At 39.3% G+C, this 21,450-nt stretch overlaps 1 protein-coding gene across 3 annotated transcripts in view; it reads right to left on the reverse strand.

The window, feature by feature from the left end:
- Positions 1 to 221: 221 nt before the first annotated feature.
- Positions 222 to 21,450, reverse strand: part of POLD3 (DNA polymerase delta 3, accessory subunit) — a 64,914-nt gene continuing 43,685 nt past the window's right edge. For 2 of the 3 annotated variants that reach the window (XM_027581167.2, XM_027581168.2), the window contains exons 8-12: positions 19,001 to 19,166; positions 16,074 to 16,180; positions 9,767 to 9,879; positions 8,296 to 8,371; positions 223 to 3,748 (exon numbers count right to left, since the gene is read on the reverse strand). In XM_027581167.2, coding sequence (XP_027436968.1) covers positions 3,546 to 3,748; positions 8,296 to 8,371; positions 9,767 to 9,879; positions 16,074 to 16,180; positions 19,001 to 19,166 — 665 coding nt within the window. In that variant the 3' untranslated portion in view covers positions 223 to 3,545. Of the gene's footprint in view, positions 3,749 to 8,295; positions 8,372 to 9,766; positions 9,880 to 16,073; positions 16,181 to 19,000; positions 19,167 to 21,450 lie in introns of all 3 variants that reach the window. The other variant, XM_027581169.2, reaches the window with a different exon arrangement.

Raw genomic sequence — 21,450 nt, forward strand, 5'->3', positions numbered from 1 at the left:
TTCTACTCTTGTCCTGGAGAAACTATTTAGTTTCCTTTTATGGCCCTTCTCTTCAGCTCTCTCCTGTAAAATAACTAATGTCTTCTTAGAGAAACAAAGATAGAAAAGAAATAGAACTGTTCCACTCGTCCCCCCTCCCCTCCTCAGTTCTTTTCAGGGAGCTGAGGAGAAGCACACATTCTTGAGAGTGTCAGAGAACGACCCAGTTTTTGAAATCAGTTTTAAAAAACTGAAATGACTCCTGCTAGAGAAATCTGTGTTGATGGGGGAAGACAAGGGAAATACTGCAAATGTCTACACTGACTGCCAGAATTAAGCAGCCTCGTTTTAACACTGACATTTTTCTTTAATCCCATTAAAACTTTAATTTTAGTAGTACTAGAACCAAGATACAATGTGTGTGTGTGGGTAGAGAGACTCTCTACATGGCATACAAAAATCAAAGAAAATGCCAGCTGTCTTCTTAAATGACAATCAACTTCTAATGTTATTCCTCTTCTTAAAATTCTTCAGTTGGCCCTCACAGTCTTCAAATAAATCCAAACTCCTTAGCAGGACCCCAGCTTTATTTCTCAATACATTTCCTCCCTACTCCCAAAGTCTACCAACCATTTCCCCCCAAAGCCATGCTCCTCTGCCTAGAAAATCTTCTCCATTCCTCTTTGCTTGGTAAAATCCTACTCATCCTTCAAATATGTGCTTAGCTTTCTCTCTTCCAGAAAGAATGTCCAGCCTCCTGGGCTCTCAGAGAACCCTGTGCTCATTTGTCACTGCATTCACCATGGGACGTTATAATTTCATTTTACTGGCTTGTCTCTTCCACTAGATCCTGTAGACAAGCATAGAACTCTACTATACATAGCCTCTTGTGCCCAGGTCAGAGAGGCCTGACGCATAGTAGATACACATACACGTTTTCATGAACAGTAAATACAGCCAAGGATTCTTTCTTTCAAAAGAAAAGTATCTATTCTCGAAAATGTTTCATAAAATTGGACGATTATCATCTCCGTTTGATCACACTTATAGCCTGAATGATGACTTTGAAAGCGTCTAACATCTGGCTCCTATCCTTGATAACATTTCGGAAAGCTGGTAGCTGACTGCGTCATTTCTCACATCAGGAAGGAAGCCACCAATTGTAGAGCATCTACGTGCTACTACTTGTACACCAAATTGAGACATATAGACACATTTCTTCAGTCTTGACAATCCATCGTACCTCATTTTAGCTGTATTTTGACAAAGAACCTGAGGCTTAGAAATGTGCCCAAGGTCACGTGGCTAGCAAGTGATGAAGCCAAACTAATACAATGTGCAAGATCAGGACTACATTTTCTCCTAAACGAACTAAAAATTGATGTTGGCTGAAACTAAGATTTCCCGTGGGGTTTAAAAAATGATGAAGGCAGCAAATAACTTGTTCATCTCAGACTACGGGTGTGCAGTTTTAACAATATAAACTGAAAACCAGCCTTGTTCCTGTTCAGAGTTGAGATAACTGCACACACTCCTGCCGTCCTGTCAAGTAACAGCCTCAGCAGACATTCCATTTGAAGCACTCTTTTAACACAACTTCTCGAATTTATTTAACTCCTGTGGAGAACATGGTAGAGTTTTGTATAAAAAGAAAAAAAAAGGCCACCACTTTACTCCTTCCTAAGCCTGGGAGACAGCTCAGAGTTTAGGCAGCAAAATGGGTAGAGTGATCACAGGATTTGCATCATCCTCTCAAAGGTGGAACTCCGACCACCACCAAGAATTTTCTAATTCAAAATTCAGTTTTACTAGAGCTGCCAGCATAATTAAAAAAAAAAAAAGGATAGACTGATTTTTTTTCTTTAATTTTCCATTCTTATTTGTAGAAAAATGACTAGAGGCAATGACAAAAATAACCATTTAAAAAAGATCACTCTCCAGAGGTTTTTTGGTAAAGATAAGTCAAGGCTTTCCATCCTTTTACATTTTAAAAAGAAAGGGCTGTGGAATATGTCAGCCTTTACTCTGCTTGCTACACAAAGCCTCTGCCTTCTCAAGTCCTAGACGTAATGCCAGGACTCCTCTCCCAAACTTCTGGTCTCAATCAAGTCCACACGGTGCCTGGCTAGACAGCCCTGGGTGACGGCTGCTGAAGACATTCACGTTAATACAAGGTCAGTCGCAATCCTAATCTTAAACAGTGGACGGCTGACTGCATCACGACATACGCAGGCTAAGTTAGACATCTCTCGTCTGTCAGTCGTGAGTAACGCCAGCAGCTGAGCCTGCGTTCCTTCGCCCGGAACTCACTGTGCAGGATTCACCACCACACCCCCTCAATCCACTGAGCTCACTATCCAGCCATAATGAAAACTGCTTAAAAGTTATCACTGGAATAGATGATTTTCCATAAGTAACAAATGAAAATGTTTTACTTGCTGTTTAGTCCTATTAACAACTCTGTCTCTCCCTCTTTTCTTGTGGCAGCCCGTATTTTTAGGCAAATGGGAGGGTTAAAAATACAAATGAACAACCTCTGTATAAAAATGTGTGCTTTATCTCCCCCATTACATTCCTGGAAAATTGCTGTTTCTGAACATTCAGGTTCCTCGAGAAGGAGAAATTTTTCTTAACTATTGTACTCTGCATGTGGAAAGGGATTTCTCTTTTTAGCCTCCATTTCATTGCCTGGGTTTCACTCTCTAGATATTGAGAGTGGGAGAGGGGAGGAGACAAAAATCACAAAGAGCAGTGTAAAGCATGCCCTGTGTCAGCAACATGGCAAGGCCTCTACCGTCATCAAAGCTGACACTAAGTAATTTCTGATGGAGTTGAATACACCATTACATTTCTATTTGTGCTCTGCCTGAGGCTTTTCCCTACCTACTAATTGCAAATGAAGGTCCAGAGAGCTTTTGTGAAAGGGGGAGAACACAAGCAATGTGCTGGTCCGTAGCCAGGAGTCAGTGTACTTTATAACGGAGGAAGAGAGGATTAGAGGATTACAGGGAGATTTTTGTTTCAGCCTTTAGTCCAACCAAGATTTAAAAGACTTACAGAAAATGGCTTCATACAGAAGTATGGTAGTGGGGAAGGGATTATAGGGGGAGTGGTAAACATGTCCAGTAAAAATCAGGGATAAATGAAGACCCACACAAGTCCAGAGAATGCAAAGGAACAAGGAAGAATACTTCCCCAGCCGTAAGTGCTCAGGGCACAGAATGGGTAAGGCCCAGTGAATTAGCAACTAAATGGCTTCAGTGATAATTCTGAAACCTGTTCCAATTTATTTTTGGAGTGAATTCTTCTCCAGAACAGGCCAAAGATTGTGCTTAAAAAAATGTCCTTAGAACACAACGGCTTCTTAAATATTCTTTTGCCTCTTGCTTCCAGGTGCTTTCCCTTTGGTTAAAAACCAGAAACAGTATAAACCTCACAGGATGGAAGAAGTCTTTTGATAGAGGCAAGGTGCAGCACAAGATGAACTTACACAGTAAGCGAGAGTGTGTCTGTCTTGGTCTTCTCCTTTGACCACTCCATGTCTCTGACTTAACAGAGTCGGCAGTTCACTTCCTCTGGAAGAAGCCAGTAATGGACACTTGTCTGTTGGCTTTGCCCAGAGCAGCAGTCCCTTTCTTTGGGCCCTTCCGTTCTTCTTTGGGTTCTTTTTTCACAGTCATAGTAGAGGATCTGTGTACAGAGGAGGTCTTCATCTTAAGCTCCTCTTCACTATCTGTGCAGGATTCACTCTCGTAGACTTTTTCAGTCACTGGCAGAATAAGGAAAAAATGGGATAGGAATGGGTCGAGTCATTTAGGATACTACTTTAAGAGAATGAGATGTCTTGTTCACTCTGATTCCCTTAGATCCTCTGATAAAGGCAGGTGTGCTCACCTAGTCCTGAAGCTTTCTCCCATTGGAAGATCACATCTGGCCACAGGTAGGAAGTATGTAACCTGAGCTCACACAATTTCTAGTTGGGGTTCAGAAACAACATTCGACCTTACTGTCTCATGCTATGTCCCCCGCCTTTCAATGGGCCCTTATCATTTGATTACCCAAATTCTGCATTTGGGTCCTGGTCTATGCTAGCTAACTTCCAGAACTCTGCAGGGGAACTGTCTATATCTCAAACACCTACTTCTACCTCCATGCTTTGACTAACTTCTTCAGTTTCACTTCCCTGACCAACAGTGCCTACCTATTTCCACTGTTGGTTTCCCTGGCCCTAATCTCTTCTCTATTTGCCAGTCCCCATCCTGTCCAACCAGGCTCATAGTTACGGACCCTCTTGGCTAGCTCTATCCTGATATCATCCACTCTGCACATCCAAAGTACAAAGAATTGTAGATTACTCAATTGTTCAGTTCTTAGTTCTGAATGACCGAAGACTTAGTAGTGGTCTACATCATGAAGATAACTGCCTCAAGCGAATTCAATCATATGACAAACTAGATAGTTTTAAGTAAGGACAGTGGTAAAATGAGAAACAAAGTTACCAATTCTCTGAACTCCCTATCAGCCAAAGGCATAGTTTGCCTTTTCTTATACCAATAATATCCACTGATCCCTTCCTAATGGAAACTTTGATAAGTGAGCAGTTAGTACAAAGACACTGAAAAGGGCACAGGCACTAACTTCGGACAATGATGTCACAGAACTGATGAGGGTCTCTTCAGTATGACTGCAGTGCACAAACCAAACACGAGAAACAGTATAATGCCACCTTCCTGTGACTTGAGAGAGCTGCAGCAGCTGTACTAACATCTAAATTCTTTCTCAGCCTTCCTGGTTGCAGCAGGAGGATGAAGAGAAACAGTAAAGGAAAACATCTCCTCTTTGCTGAACACAGTAACCTAGTATGCATAATAAATGCTCAAGCGATTGAAGTGAAAGGTATTCTTCCCATTAAAGAACAATAATAGTTTTAAGCACTTAACTACTGATTGTTCTTTCTAATAAAATATATTAGTCAAACTGTTCTAGAGGCAGTGGCTTTGGAATCAAACATATCTGCATTCTAACATCTATTCTGCCACTTATATTTCTCAAACTTTTGATGTGTATCAGGATCATCTGCAGGGCTTGTTAAAATAGATTGCTGGGTTCTATTTCCAGAGTTTCAGATTCAGTAGGTCAGGGATAGACCTGAGAATCTGCTTTTCTAACATGTTCCCAGGGAATGCTGGTCTGCTGATCTGGGGACCACACTTTGACAATCACTGTTCTTTCCTCCCCTGTAAAATGGGGATAACACCGCCTCACGGAAGGTACGGATGCACCTAGTAATCTTAGGCAAGTAACCCTCCATGCTATTCCCCGCCCCTCACAATGGGAAAGCCATGTTGGAGGTCAACTGGCTGTTGCCAGTGGAGCATCCCTTCTCCATATCCATCTAATCCCATTAAGGTTGCATAATTAATGGTTCCCTCCTAAAGAGTTCCTAGGATTTGTCATTACTTTCATGAGCCTAGAATTCACTTTGCTGATTCCTGTCAACTTAGAGGCTAAAAACACTGATAAGCTTTAAATATATATATTAAGTGTTCTCAAAGGCCTTATTACTCAATTGTCTTCCACAGACCAGTGACATTAGAATCTCCCATGAGTTTACTAGAAATGCAGAATTTCAGGTCCTGCCCGAGGGCCTACTGATCTTTAGCAAGATCCTCAAGTAATGCATATACTCAGCCAAGTTTGAGAAATGTTGCTCTAAGATACTTAGGGAATTCCCATGGCATACCTATTAGTTCAGCAATTATGATCCTTGAATACCACCACCATCTCATAGGCAAATGGAAAAGCATTATGTAACTGGATTATTGGAACAAGCTTATGAGCTGCTATTTACTCAAAATCTCAAATTAGGAAAGTCTGAAGAGTCCCATGTCGATATAAAAAAGAAACAACTTACTACTAGTTGGTGGTATAAGACTTGCTCCTTCATAAGGTATATTTTGTATTCAAATGGCAGCAGGTCTATAATATTGAACTCCAACATCAATTAGCTCATTATTTCATTACTTATTACTGAAACCACTGGTTGTCTCATTGCCAATTCTGTGCAATGCACTGCTTGGGGGAGTTAAAAACCAGTCAGGGCAACACCAACAAAATTTCTTAAGCAGCACACTTGGTACACCTCAAGAGCTAAAAGAAGGATTTCTATATTCAAAGCTGTATTACTTCAAACTACAGGACAAAGGAGATTTCAACTTAAAAGACACAGAACCTTTATTTTAACTGAGTAACATGCAACTGTTCTGACCTGCCATAAAAAAGATCCCAGTTTACATGGGTAACACAGAATTATTCTCTACTCAAACAATGTTTTGCTCTTAGAAATGCACCATGTCTAGAAGTCTACCCCAAACTTATCTCAGGGGCTCAAGTCCCCAGTCCCTGCAGCAAACTCACAGAAAGGGAAAGACCAGTTTTTAAAAACCCCATACCAACTCTGATCCAGCAGAGGACAGGGTAAGCCCCCTGTGCTAGTACACTTGGAATAGTCTGAACAGAGAGAGGAAAAAGCACAACTCCTTTGTTGGTAACAGGAGCCAGGATTCATTAGGTTGAGCTTGGACTAAAAACCTTAAAAAAAAAAAAAAGGTGCTATGAGAGCACAGTTTTCATTGTTGCATCCAAGGCTCTTAATAGTCCTGTCTGGAGACAGGAGTGCAAAAAACCCACATCCTATACCTGGCCCAAACTTGAGTGCTGTGTTTTGAACAAAGCAATAGGTAATTAGCCACAAACTCCCAGTGAATGCTCACAATGATATATCTGACATTTTTCTTTTGGGGTAGAAGGAGGAAAAAACTGGCAGTGATGCTTTTGTCCTCTTAAATTTAAAAGAAAAAAAAATAAGAACTTCAATAGTAAATATATATATCATCAACAGTCAAACCAAAAGGCTTAAAAAATACACTCTTAAAAGACTGAAAGCAAACAAAACAAAAAATAAAAAACCAACCCTACTCAAAGTCTGGAATTCATAAGCTCACAAAAAATTTTGGCACTGAAAAGACAAATTTCCACATGTAAGGAATTTTATTCCCCAATCATATGCTACAATTAAAATGGCACAGGTGTTTTCAGAGGAGTGGGAGGTAGGGAACAATGAGATGAAGTTCACACTAGCTCTAACAACCACATATCCTAGGAAAAGTGGATTCTTCAGAGTTGATCAATTTTTTTAAGACGAAAGTTTGAACCAGAAAAGGAAAATCAAGAAAGCAAAAATACTTCTTTAGGAGAGCAAGTGCCGCAGGAAGGGAGAAACTACAATTATGGGCTATCCAACTAACAAGGGGTTTACAAACCTAAGCTCAGAACTCTTTTCTAAACACAAAAGGACAGTACCAGGACTGGAACATCCTATCGGGCTGTAAGTGTGAAAGTCCCACAGAAGTGTGGGTTAACTGCAGAAGGGAAGGGCAAGCCTCAACAATGGCTGAAGAATCAACCTATAACTCAAAACCTAAATTCTAATTCCCCTCTAGGTCACCATAGAAAGCACATGCTTTTACCTAACATGACTTACAAACAGGCAACATAAAGGAAGTGATTTGGAAGAGTCAAACCCCTCTGTAGAACAAATGGGACAAAATACCAAGAAGGTTCTTGACACTCTCTTCAGAGTCTGATCATCTGTGGGGGCTTCTTTTCTACTATTCAAATATATAAAACAACCATTGTAAAAAAATAAGTTTCTCAACGTCTGTAACAACATTTTAAGTTGGTATCATGGTTTCCATCTTGAAAGTGTGTTTTTTTTTTTAAAGATTTGAGAGAGAGAGAGAGACATGGATAGTGAGAAAGTGCAAGCAGGGGGAGGGGCAGAAGGAAAGAATCTCAAGCAGACTCCCTACTAAACAGGGAACCTGACACCGGGCTCGATCTTATGACCCTGAGATCATGACCAGAGCCAAAATCAAGAGTCAGACGCTCAACCAATTAAGCCACCTAGGTGCCCCGAAAGTGTTTTTAAATGTTACCTCACCTGCATCTTAACTACTCCACATAGAGGCAAAAATGGGTATTTTACATCCATTCCATAGATCAAGAAACTCCCCACCAGAGGTGATGTGACTTTCATCCAAGATCTCAAAGCGCATTTCTATAGCATATGACCCAAACACAGCACCCATGTTCTGACTTTGGTTGTAGTGTTCTCTGCACTCTGCTGCTCAGAGTGTGCGCCCCGGACAAGCAGCCCGGCCTCACTGCAGGGTGTCCTGTGCACACTCTGTAAGAGACCACGGCCTCTCTACGGTAATAACTCTCTCTAGATTTGGAGCCAAAAACTCTTCTTACCTATGCAGCCTTCCTCATCCACAAAGGTTTTCGATTTAAGCACCCGCTTTCGTTTTCTTTTTTCTCCACTTGAGCTCTAAAAGATCACAGGAAGATCAGAGGTCACAAGATTCGGTTGACCAATGTATGTACAGAGAAAAATAACAAAAGCTTTTTAATCTACAACAATCATCCTCCAATATTCCATGATGATAAAAAGTTGAATGAGGAACTCTACCCATTTCCTTTTAGGGATCAGTCCTACCACACAGACAAGTTACGTTCTTGTATATGCAAGCTATTTAGGAGATAAAAAGTAGCACGTTCAGCAAAGAACTGTGTTCATTCAGTCAGCAAACTTTTGTTGAGTAGCACAGGCACCATGGTTAAAAATAGGACAAGGACCTTAGTCAGGGAGGGAGACAAGGAAAACAGACCCCTGCAATCCACTGTAGTGAGGCCTTTAATGGAGGGGCTGTGGCAGACATTATGGGAGCACAAAGGGAACACCCCTAAACCAGATGAGAAGTTTCCATGGCATCCCCACTTGCTGTAGACACTTGCTATTTTATTTTTTTAAAGGTTTTATTTATTTGAGAGAGAGAGAGAGAGCACAAGAAGGAGGGAGGGAGGGGCAGAAGGAGAGGGAGAAGCAGACTTCCTGCTGAGCAGGGAGCCTGCTGTGCGGCTTGATCCCAGGACCCTGGGATCATGACCTGAGCCGAAGGCAGACACTCAACCAACTGAGACATCCAGGTGCCCTGATACTTGTTTTTTTTAGACTTGACACTGCAACATTGCCTCCATATAATTTAGTCTCACACACTATTGCTAATACCAACGTCCTTTTATCTCCACTGGTCTTTCATCCATTTTCTCCTCAGCTAACGAAGAAATTACTGCAAAAATTTAAATTACAGTTTAATACAATGAATTAAGGAAAACTAAAGTCACAAAGGGAAAAGAAAAACTTGTTAGCACCCTTCTCCTCAACTCTTCTTTATCTACACTAATAGATACAGACAAGGTACAGATGAAGATCATTCAAGACTATATTTCCCTATCTGTTGCCAGCTTTTCTCACCTTGCCCTTTTCCAGAAGAGTTTCTGAAGAGTAACAAATCTGCATAATTGTTTGTTCTACTCTATTTTCCCCACGCTTTGCTCTGATGCAGGCAACACCTAATTTTTGTACAATTCCAACAGGAGTTGGGTAGCACAGCAGCCCTGATGCTGGAGGTCATGAAAAACAAAACCGCTCCCAGGCCTCACCTCTGCAACCTTCCTAATACTCTGCCCCTACAGCCGAACCCTCGCTTCAGATGAGAAGAGGCAATGCCCAGTCTATAGTACCTACAGGAGAGCAAAACGAGACAAAAGTCATCTACTGGTATCGGTGAACTATATAGCAGCGACTGATTCAACACAGGAGTTTCAGGTCCTTGGGAGATAAAGGACAGATGGAAAGGCAACCATCCCAGTAAAGGTTTACCTTGACAGAAGGAGGCTCTGGTTCAGTATTCGGCAGTGGTTCCGGAGGTGGAGAAGGAGGAGGAGGTGGGGATGGTGACTCAGCTTCATAATCCCCAGGAGAGTCTGGTATGACTGAAATAATGAAACAAGCTTAGATAAGAGAACTGTGGCACTATCTGGTACAACACCTTCCCCAGTGGCTTTTTAAACTTCCATGTCCAACAAAGGACATTTTGCAAGCAGTAATCCATGACAAGCAGTTATATATCTTTAAAATACATATTTTCTTGGGGCGCCTGGGTGGCTCAGTTGGTTGAGCATTCAACTCTTGGTTTCAGCTCAGGCCATGATCTCATGGGTTGTGGGATCGAGCCCCATGCTGGGCTCTGTGCTCAAAGGGAGTCTGCTGGAAGGTTCTCTCCCTCTGCCCCTTCCCCTGCTTACTCTGTCTCTACAGGTAGCTAAATCTTTAAAAAAAAATACACATTTTCTTAATTTTATACAAAGAAAACCAGAGAATTAAGAATTATTAAAGCTGGAATATACCTTAGAGATATTTTTTTTTAAAGATATATAAATTTTTTAAAAAAAGATTTATTTACTTGAGAGAGACACAGTGAGAGAGGGAATACAAGCAGGGGGAGTGGGAGAGGGAGAAGCAGGCTTCCCTCGGAGCAGGGAGCCCGATGTGGGGCTCGATCCCAGGACCCTGGGATCATGACCTGAGCCAAAGGCAGATGCTTAACGACTGAGCCACCCAGGCGCCCATAAAGTTGTTTTATAAATATCCACTGCTCATCCACCATGTGTCATGTATTCCACTTACAATTGTTTCATTTATCCTCACAACAACCCTAAGAAACAAATATTATTTGCAAATTACAACTGAGTAAAAAAGAGATTCAAAGAGGTTAATGAACTTGCCAAGGTCACAGAGCTTACAACTGAAACAGTAAGTTTTCAACCCCCGTCAGTCTGATGCCACAGCCTTACTATTCCAACTATCCTGTGTTGCCTCACCATTCAGGGTAGACATTTTCTTTTAAGATTAAGTGGATATAATTCTCAGATTATATCAAATGTTCCATCCCAGAGTCTTTGTGACTGTGATGTAAGGATTATTTGCAATCACCTACCGATGTTTGTTAGACTGAAATTTTCCAGCTGACCTTAAGAGCACAAACTTTGAAGGAAAAACTACCTTGAAACAGTCACAATTATAGCTCTAACAACTAAGACTTGCTCAATATCGTATAGGGCAGCTATTGCTAGTGATTGCCCATTGATGAGGCTTGTTTTGCTACAGTGAGATTAGCAGGAAAGAACACTTTTGGGAAAGCAGTATTGCTCTGGAAGTGGTATCATCCGAGAAGAGAGCATCACCAGAGGGATCCCATCATTCCTGAACAGTTCCAGAGATAGTGGTTTGTATAAGGCTCATGAGAGAGGAAGTGAAAATCCTCAGCTGACCTACTGCTTAATCACCACAAAGAAATTGCTGGTAAAAAGACTGGGTAGCTGCTTAGCCTCACCTGCTCCCTGAACCTCCTGGCTGTATTCAGATTCTTAGCACAAGTCTTGGATCTGAAATTCTCCCAACTGATTAGGTCAGTGTTAAAAATTATGACAGTGGAGGGTTCAAGGCCAAATGACCTAAAGAGGTGAAGCAAAACAAAAGCCAGAACGAAACAATAAATTATACACTTCAGTATGAAATGGGCCCCAAAACTTTATAAGCTCTGGGAAACAAGAGTCAGAAACATATGAGGAAACTGGTCCAGCTAGTAACACAGCTCTGGGAGGCCAAAACATGACCGGAGCTCAAGTAAGCAAAGAAGTCAAACCACAGAACCAAGCTCCCATTTTTCTGAAGGTATAGCAACTAAGAAAGCTGTGTCACATGTTTTTCACGGGCAAGAGGAAAGTTTACATAGTGAGAAAGCCAAAGAAAAGGAATTTTGAGTACTCACAGTAATAAATTTAGGAGTTTTAATTCTATTTCCACTTCGGTAACCACGAAAACACTTAATCCTAGTGGCACCCTCTAAGACCCCTCTCACTGAACTGTATGGAATTGTTTATCTAGATTCCCCCCGACTCTAACCTCCAGAGAGGCAGAAACATCACAATTTCCCTGGCACTGAACACTGAACACAAATAATTATATATATATATATATATATTTTTTTTTAAGATTTTATTTATTCATATGAGACACAGAGATACAGAGAGTGAGAGAGAGAGCATAAGCAGGGGGAGAGGCAGAGGGACGCTGAGCAGGGAGCCTGATGTGGGGCTCAATCCCAGGACCCTGGGATCATGACCTGAGCCGAAGGCAGATGCTTAACCATCTGAGCCACCCAGGCACCCAACAAATAACAATATTTTTAAATAAAGGAAAACAATCATTTTCTGAATTACATTTGGGATGAGGGGCTTCTAGGTCAAGGAAAAGTCAGCATATACCTCCCTCTCCCTTCCACATCCACCCAAAGAGAATCATTACAATGATGACAAAGGAATTAAATGCTGTAAACCTGCCCTTCCACCCCCACCCCCACCATACCAGGGAAGAGAAAAGAAGAGGGAGCCAAGAACTTGGAATGAGTAAGAATTTTCAACAAATCCCCAAAAGATGGAAGGCAGATGGGAGAAAGTTGACAAGAGAAGCATCAGTCAATTAGATGAGTCAGATAGGAGAGGTTACCACCTATTACAAAACTTCTATTTTATCTGATTTTTCAAATTGTGTATCACCTTGTTTAAAAAAATGTTTTTATAGAAAATATTTTAAGAAAGGAAGGATACGGAAAACAACTAGCATTTTCTGGGCTTTACAAACATTAATCATTCATTCTCATAATAATCCCACAAAATCCCTATTCCTATTATTTGTTTTAAAAAAATTTGCCCACATTCATATGCTAGAATCCATGTCTGCCTACTTTAGTCTTTACCATCAAGGCAAGCATTCTCCCTTGATGTATTTTTAGTGACATAAGCATAAGGAATGTTTCATACATTGATGTAGTTTAAATATATTTGCAATGAATTTGCAGCTCTTCAAATAAAAGGTACTCAAATAGTGAAATGTAACACTTATCCCAGGAAAACAACCTTTGTTGGTACAGAATAAGAACTGTGGTAAAACTAAGTTTAAGGATTCAGCGATGTAACCACTGTTTAATCATAGGGTTCTATGGCAGAGACAGGTAATTAGAAATCCTGGAAATCATTCATAGCTTCCTAGGAAATTTTTTAAACTACCTATCTGAATCTAAAAAGAGGAGGGTCATTTGCTTAATATTCTCCATAAGCAACTTGCAAAAACTGAAAATGTTAGCAAAAACTTAAACATATCAGTTAAAACTATTTTTTCCTAGTAATGTGGACATTACTCTTAATATGATTTCTTTCTGGGTCTGGCCTTTTCTTGCTTTACAAACAGAGTAGGTAGAACTGCTTAACGTGCTCATGCCTCTGCCAGGAAAAGAAACAAAGGAAAAGTCCCTTAAGTAGAGAGTTAAAGATACAAAGTTGAACAGAACTTTCTAAGAAGAGACTTACTACTGTTAAACACTTACTGAACACCTCCATAAGAAAAGGGGGGTGAATACTAAGAAAACCTGCTATGTTACCACTGTCCTGGCACTGTTGATATATCTTATTTGATGTTCATAAAAAACCTACACAGTGTGACAACTTCCCCAATTTAGAAACGGAGAAACAAAGAAGTGGAGAAGTTAAATAATCTGCCTAAAGTCACACAGTAAGTGCCAGAGGTAAAATTTAAATTCAGGTCTGTTTGACTCCAAAGTCCCCACCATTTCCTCCACTCCTGTTGCTCATCTGCTAATTTCCAGCTGAAGGCAGCATACTGAATAACATATATTGGTAATAAAATGGTAATAGATTAGAAGACAGTGTGAAGGTTTAAATTAAAGCTCATTGGCTTTGAGACAAAGAAAAAATTTCGGAATAAAATGGCAAAGGTTTATAAATTTAGTCAGATGCTAAAAATTATTTTTACTAGATAAAAAATCTGTCAGCCTCTCATCTGTATTATCTATTATTATAGATTGTCCACCTCTATCACATCTCTTCTCTCTTCTTTCCAAATAACCCCACTCATATTTCTAATCACCCATAGGTATTATTTTTGTGGGCTAAAGATCAGAACTACAGAGAATATTTCAGAAGTATGTAATGAGTGCTCAATCAACCACAGTAATTCCTTGACTTTGAGCGGACTCCTTCACTAGAATATCTAGTTTATCTAGCTTATCTTTTCAAAGTACATTAGGCTGATGGCTTGAAAGACTCTTCCAGAATCTTCCCCAAGTCCTTTTCCTGGTTGGAAATACGGAAGATTAATCCAATTAGCACATATTCCTGTTACTTCCTAATTATTTTGCCACATATCTGCATGGAATTCCCTCTATTCCTCCTCAATTCTTAACTGGTCAGAATGTTCCTTGATGGTTCCTATTTCATCTACATGCTTGGGTATCCTCTTTTCAGTAGTCTTGGTCAAAGCATTTTGATAAATGACATGGAATGAGTATATAGCAACTGCCCCTCTGGGATGCTAACAATGCCCTATCCCTACCCATTCCAGCGTCATTAAAAAACCCTAGCTCTGGTGGGCACTGTACCTCTCATGGGATATCAGGGGCCATAAACTCCAACATGTAAGCATGGCTGTTAGGATCTAAATCCATGGAAGAGTCAAAGATGTACCCTCTATCATAGATTTAATCTCCTTGTACAATTTCTTGGGTCTGGTTCATTTCTTCTACGTTACGATCATCTGTTTATATAATTTGCTTTTTCACTCATTTGTACATGTACAGTTGCTGAGCTGCTTTGGGGGAACCTCTGTTGCCATTTTCAGTTCTTCTTACAGCAGTTTCTGTTAAGAGTAGAGTCTAGCAAGTTTATTTTGTCAGCAGAATAGATTCCTTTCTCTTTGTTATTCTTCTTTAATCTCTTTTAAGCACCAGTTTGTTCATTTTTGTACCTTAACCTGATGCTGAATTCCTTTGGACTAGATCTCCCTAACCCCTCAAAATGCTTTATACCCAGTATGGCCAAAATTCATGGAGAACTGATTACAGAAACTCAAGCTTTTCACCACTGTTCTCAAGGCAGGGTAGAAGTCATCTGGCATATGAGTTCAACCAAGGCATCCTTATCTTTAACAGCCTCCTCTTTCTAGACACCTTCATTTACACGTTTACACTCTTTGGGAAGAGATCTTGGCTCTTAGAATATGTGATATTATTTGAAAAGGCACATTAATTTTCCAGGTAAGAATCTTGACCTTATTCTGTTTATCCACCCACAGCCTAATACTGAAAGGGTCCATGGCATCATTCCCTTTTGACAATGATACTACAGAGTCTTAATCTTAGCACAGTTTTACTTATATAGTGTGGAACACCACCATACCACCAACACCCTTCATGCCTACAATATTACCCGTTTTAAAAGATTCACATGAAGGTAGCCAAAGGAAGATCTCCACTTCATTTTTTAAAAAGAAAAGCTCTTTGATAATATATATAATAATAACCCTTTTTAAAAAAAGATTTATTTATTTATTTATTTATTTATTTGAGAGAGAGAGAGAGAGCTCGAGATGGGGGAGGGTCAGAGGGAGAAGCAGACTCCCCGTTGAGCAGGGACCCCGATGCGGAACTTGATCCTGGGATTCCAGGATCATGACCCAAGCCGAAGGCAATCGCCCAACCAACTGAGCCACCCAGGTGCCCAATAATAATCCTTATTCCCTTCCATGTTCGTTATTTTGGCACATTACCAGAAAATGATGGTTCTGGTCAAAAGGCTAAAGTATACTTTAATGGTGCTCTATGTCTCTCAACACTAGGATTGCTACTGTCATTGTGACCTATAATAAATTACTTTTTAACTCCTTAAGCATAATAAGAATTGACCCATGCTACTAAATGTTTGTGTTCCCCCAAAATTCATATGCTGAAGCTCTAATCCCTAATGTGATGGTATCTGGAGGTGAGGCCTCTGGGAGGTAATTAATGGAATGAGATTACTGCCCTCATAAGAGACACAAGAGAGACGATTTCTCTCTCTACCACATGAGGATATGGCAAGAAGGTATCCTACAAACTAGGAAGAGCGCTCCCACCAGGACCTACACATCAGGCAGTGCCTTGATTTTGGACTTCTCAGTCTTCAGAACTGTGAGGAACAAATTTGTCTTGTTTAAGCCACCCAGTGTATGATATTTTTTTATAGCAGGCTGACTGAGACAATCCCACTAGCCAAAAATTAATAGCAATGCCCACCTTCATCTTCACTGCTGTCAGACTCAGGAAGTTTGATTCGTCTCCTCTTTTTCTTCATATTTTCAGTTTCTTTTGTCTCATCATCAGATAACTCCACTTGCTTCCCCCTGTTGGCATCCAGGAATAATTTAAGCATCTTACACAAAATAAAAATATAAGTATTTATATGCTACTATGAGTGAGTCTTGCTTCATAACCCATGGTCTTAATTCCAGAGGATGGAAGAGTCAAAGTAGACCAATAAGGATTCTTTTTAAGGACACTCTGCTAACTGACCACAACTAAGTCACTCCATGGAGTGACCAGAATTAAACATTTTTCTAGCTCTTTATATTGATCATTGGAAGCTACTTACCAGCTCATCAAGAATCATTACAAATTCCTACAAATTCCTTCTTACTTCTCCTATGGGCCTTTCAATCATTCAACAAGCATTAAATAAGCAGCTACTAAGTAGAGGCTCTTGGCTAAACACTGAGGATGAAAGATGAAGAACACTGTTCTCAAGAAGCTCTGGCAGGAGAAATAAATAGATATAAACACCACCAAATATAAGACAATGTGATAGATATTACTGGACAAATAAAATGTTATGGGACAAGACTCTTACTTGAAAACTGAAAGCTAAGTGGAAGTTTATCAGATAAAAAAGGGAGACAAAGATATTAAAGAGAAAAAAACAAATATTTTAAAGAGAAAATATGGGCAAAGGCATAGACCTAAGACCTTAACGTGATTCTAATGACATAATAAAAAACCTAGACTTCATCTTGTCATTAGTTAGCTCCTCTGGATACTCTACCACCCTATTCAAATATGTATGAGATATAGTTTTTATCTTCAAGTAACTTCTTTTTTTTTAAAGATTTTATTTATTTGACAAAGAGAGACACAGCGAGAGGGAACACAAGCAGGGGGAGCGGGAGAGGGAGAAGCAGGCTTCCCGCGGAGCAGGGAGCCTGATGCGGGGCTCGATCCCAGGACCCTGGGATCACGACCTGAGCCGAAGGCAGACGCTTAATGACTGAGCCACCCAGGCGCCCCCAAGTAACTTATTTCTTACATAACTTTAAATATCAACTGATTTTTCTACCTCAAGCTAGAAAAAAACAAATTAAACCCCAAATGAGTAGAAAAAAATAATAGAGCAGAAATCAATGAAATAAAATAGAAAAAAATTAACAAAGCTGAAAGTTGTTATTTTGGGGCAAAAGACTAACAAAATTAATAAACCTTTTTATAAGCCTGATTTAAAAAAAGACAAAACTACATATTACCAATATTAGCAATGAAAGAATGAAGGAATCTGTAGTGATAAGTACAGATTCTATAGATACTCAAAGAATAAGACTATATTAGGAACTTTATGCCAATAAACTCAACAACTTAGATGAAATAAATTCCTTTAAAAATATAACCAAAACTGGGGCACCTGGGTAGCTCAATCAGTTAAGTGTCTGCCTTCAGCTCGGGTCATGATCCCAGGATCCTCAGCAGGGAGTCTGCTTCTCCCTCTGCCTCTGCCTGCACCCCCCTCTGTCAAATGAGTAAAATCTTAAAAAAAAAACAAAACTGACCCAACAAGAACAAGAAAACTTAAATAGCTCTATTTAAAGAAACCAAATTAATAAAATAAACCTTCCCACAAAGAAAACTCTGGGTTTGGATTCACTGGTAAATTTTATCAAATCTTTAGGAATAAAAAATAATACATATATTACATAAACTCAGATAACAGAGGAGAAGGAAACTACTCCGACTAATTTTATGAAGTTAGTGTAACTTTGACACTGAAATCTGATAGAGACATTAACAGAAAAGAAAATAACTGATCTACAGACCTGAAAGATGCAGTGGCAAAAAAATCCTTATACCAGCAAATAGAATCCAACAATTTATAAAAAAGATAATGTCTTATGACCAAAGTGAGGTTTATCTCAAGAATGCAAGGTTGGTTTAACATTTAAAAACCAACCAAAGTAAATTCACTACATTAACAGAAACACCAAATGATCATCTCAATAAATGCAGAAAAAGCATCTGTCAAAATTCAGCACCCAGTCTATTCCTCTGCAAACTAGGAATAGAAAAAGATTGCCTCCATCTAGTAAAGGGCATCTACTAAAAACATACAGATAACATCATCCTTGGTAATGAAATATTGAATGCATTCCTGGCTATAACCATCAACAATGAGTATCTTACCCGTGGGCTAGGGGACATTTTAATCCACCCATATCACATATTCTTGGGGATAAGGCCCACTGGACAGAGCCTTGACCCTCTGAAACTTCAGCATTTTGTTGATGTTTTCTACTACAGCAGCCCCAGCCTTGCTACAGAAGTCAAGTATTTCTGGGCCTATCAGTGCTGACAGTGTCTTTAGAATTTCTTTCAACAGACTAACTCCTACCAACTATGAGGTAGTGTCTCAAATTCCTGGATCCATTTTTAACAGCTTGTGTGCTTTTTATTTTCTTTTCTAATTACATTTTACCACTTGAAAAATAAACTCATTGATATAAAAAGAAAACAAAGAACTTTTTCTCTTAAATTTGACTGGAAACAGTAACCCCTCGCTTGGCAATCTGAAATGAAAAACAGACACACAGACACAATCAGGCATACTTATGCCATGTCCACAAATTTAAGATGAAGTAAAGAAAAAAAGATAATCAATTTAGATCGATGGGGCCCAAAAAACTGGCTTTGGGCTCTAAATCATCTAAACTGGCTGATTCCACAGTTCAGTTTCACTAGATAAGCTGTTGAGCTTCTCTCTCCATTTTGGTTATACAGCTGTATCCCTAAGGCATTAAGTAGGATTTAGTACTCAACTGAAAACTGCCTGCTGTCAATAAGCCCAAACAGACCTTCTCACCCCCAGCAGAGACACTCCTCCCCCACAAGCAACAAAATTTTCCTACCTTTTTTTTTCCTTCTGCTGCATCTTAACAGGCTCTGCTTTTTTGCTGGATTTCTTCAGGTCTGTAGGGGCTGCCAGGTTTGGTTCAGTGACAGACACTGGAGGTTTCTCCACTATTTTTTCTTCTTTCACTGCTTGTTCTGAATCCAAATTGACTTTAAGTTTATCTACAAAAACAGTATAGCAGATGATATATAACTTCATCATGCAATATTAATCTATCAATCCTCTGACAGTCTACTAAGTGCCAAGTAATTTGTTAGGAGCAGGGGCTAAAGGGATAAAAAACAGTCCCTGTCCTAACAGAACTCAGGGTCTAGTCAGAGAACATGTCTCCTTTCCAACTACCACTCTAGTTCTGTTTTCATTTCTGCCTCTTGCTAATCCCTCATTATATCACAGCCCCCAGGCCAAATAATAGTAAAAGCAGGGCTTACAAAAAGCAAATACAACTTTATGAGCTAACATCTTTCTCATTTATTAGATGAGAAAATTAGTAAGAGTGTGGGGTATAAAAGATGTTTCCCAAGAGTACACAGCTTACAAATAGTGACAACAGAAATTTGTACCAAGATCTTACTTTCTATTATATTCTATATTCTTAAACCTGGATACTCTTATCATCTCACTACTTATCTTAATGATATAATTAAAAGACTAGTTTGGAATCAGAAAAGTTTGAGTCATACTGTTTTACTCTGGGTAAGTTACCTAAAAGTCAGTCTTCTCTGTAAAAACTGAAGTAATTATTTATGAGACTATTTTAAGGATTAAAAGGGATTAGTATGTGAGGTTATACACAAGGTAACTTACCCCAAGGTAACACTGACAGAAAAGGTTAAGAGTCAGGATTTGAAACTAAGTCAGTTTAACTCCTCAAAATCCTTACCTCTTTCCCTACTACCAAGCTGAAAAACACAGAAACAACTACTATGCTGAGCAGAGGACTAAGAAATGCAAGCAAGATGGGCCTAGCCATCTGAGAAATTATAGAAGAATAGCCTTCGTGCTATATTTACTGACAGTTTTTTCAAGAGAAGTCACAAAATACTCTCAGAAAGCTGTAAACAGCCTGAGGCTCTTCCATAAGTAGCTTTGGTTATATGCCGTAAAATAGCTTAAGTCAGCTATAGTGTAGAAAAAAACAATTGATATCTTAGCCTTGGCCATTACACACAGCTTAGGATAATAATTTATAAATAAAGTATATTATGTGAAAGAACAGATGATGGATAAAAGTATAACACACAATCTGTTTATACTTTATTTTTTGAAGACTTCACTGAGAATTCTGAATGGTGGAATCCACTAGAGAATCGCAGCATTCTCTCCCACCTTTTCAAAACTGCTGTTCTCAAGTATCAGTACTTCGCAAACTTTTCCACCAATCAGAGAGTAAACATGCATCTCCAGGGGGTCCAGAAATTTGTACCAAGATCTTACAGAGTTCAGTAACTGACCCTCAAAAAGCAAGTTCTCTGAAGTTGCATATATATCCTTAAAGTTTATGCAAATTTTGCATTGTTACAGAATTTATATCATATTGACAGCACTGTTTTAAAATTACAAAAAAAAAACATTATCTCCTACCTCCCTCTTGGGGTAAGGAAAGAGATGCTATTGCATCGAGTCTACCAATTTCAGGAAACTGATCTTAATTAAAATACCAGTGACCAAACAGATTTCAGCATCCAGAGTTTTTACTCTCTGTCTTGGTTTCACAGTATTTGAGGAACTCCTAACTCATTCACATATGCAGCTACAAGTGGCCAATTAGCTAGTAAAAAGGCAGTTCACTGCAACATTTTCAGACTACTGTAAGGAAAATTTAATCACTATTTTTTCCTTTTTATCTGAATGACCAAGTCATTTGTATCATTTGACTAATTAAAAGCATCTCCTTTTCATACTCAAGAAAATACAAAACACTTTTACAGGATACAGATGACTTCTTAATTTTGTCACCAATGCTGTAATTTTTTTCACATATAAAGCATTAAGGTTCTTGTTAATGAGATAATTTACATATCAGAAAATTCACCATTTTAAAATGTAAAATTCAGTGGTTTTTAAAAACTGTGCAAACATCACCACTATCCAATTTTAGAATATTTTCATCACCCCAAAAAGGAACCCTGTACCCATTAGCAGTCACTCCCCAATCCCAACCCAGCCCATGACACTAATCTACTAATATTCTACATTCTGTCTTGATAGATTTGCCTATTCTGGACATCTTGTATAAACAAAATTATACAATATGTGGCCTTTCCTGTCTAGCTTCTTTCATTTCACATGTTTGAAGGTTCATGCATGTTATAGTATAGGTTAATTCCTTTTTTATGGTTCAATAATATTCTATTGTGGGAGGCCTAGGAGGCTCACTCAGTTGAGCATCTGACTTCGGCTCCTGAGATCAAACCCCACATCGGGCTCCCCGCTTGGCAGGGA

Source organism: Zalophus californianus, chromosome 11, assembly GCF_009762305.2.
Source record: "Zalophus californianus isolate mZalCal1 chromosome 11, mZalCal1.pri.v2, whole genome shotgun sequence".
Lineage (NCBI taxonomy): Eukaryota > Metazoa > Chordata > Mammalia > Carnivora > Otariidae > Zalophus > Zalophus californianus.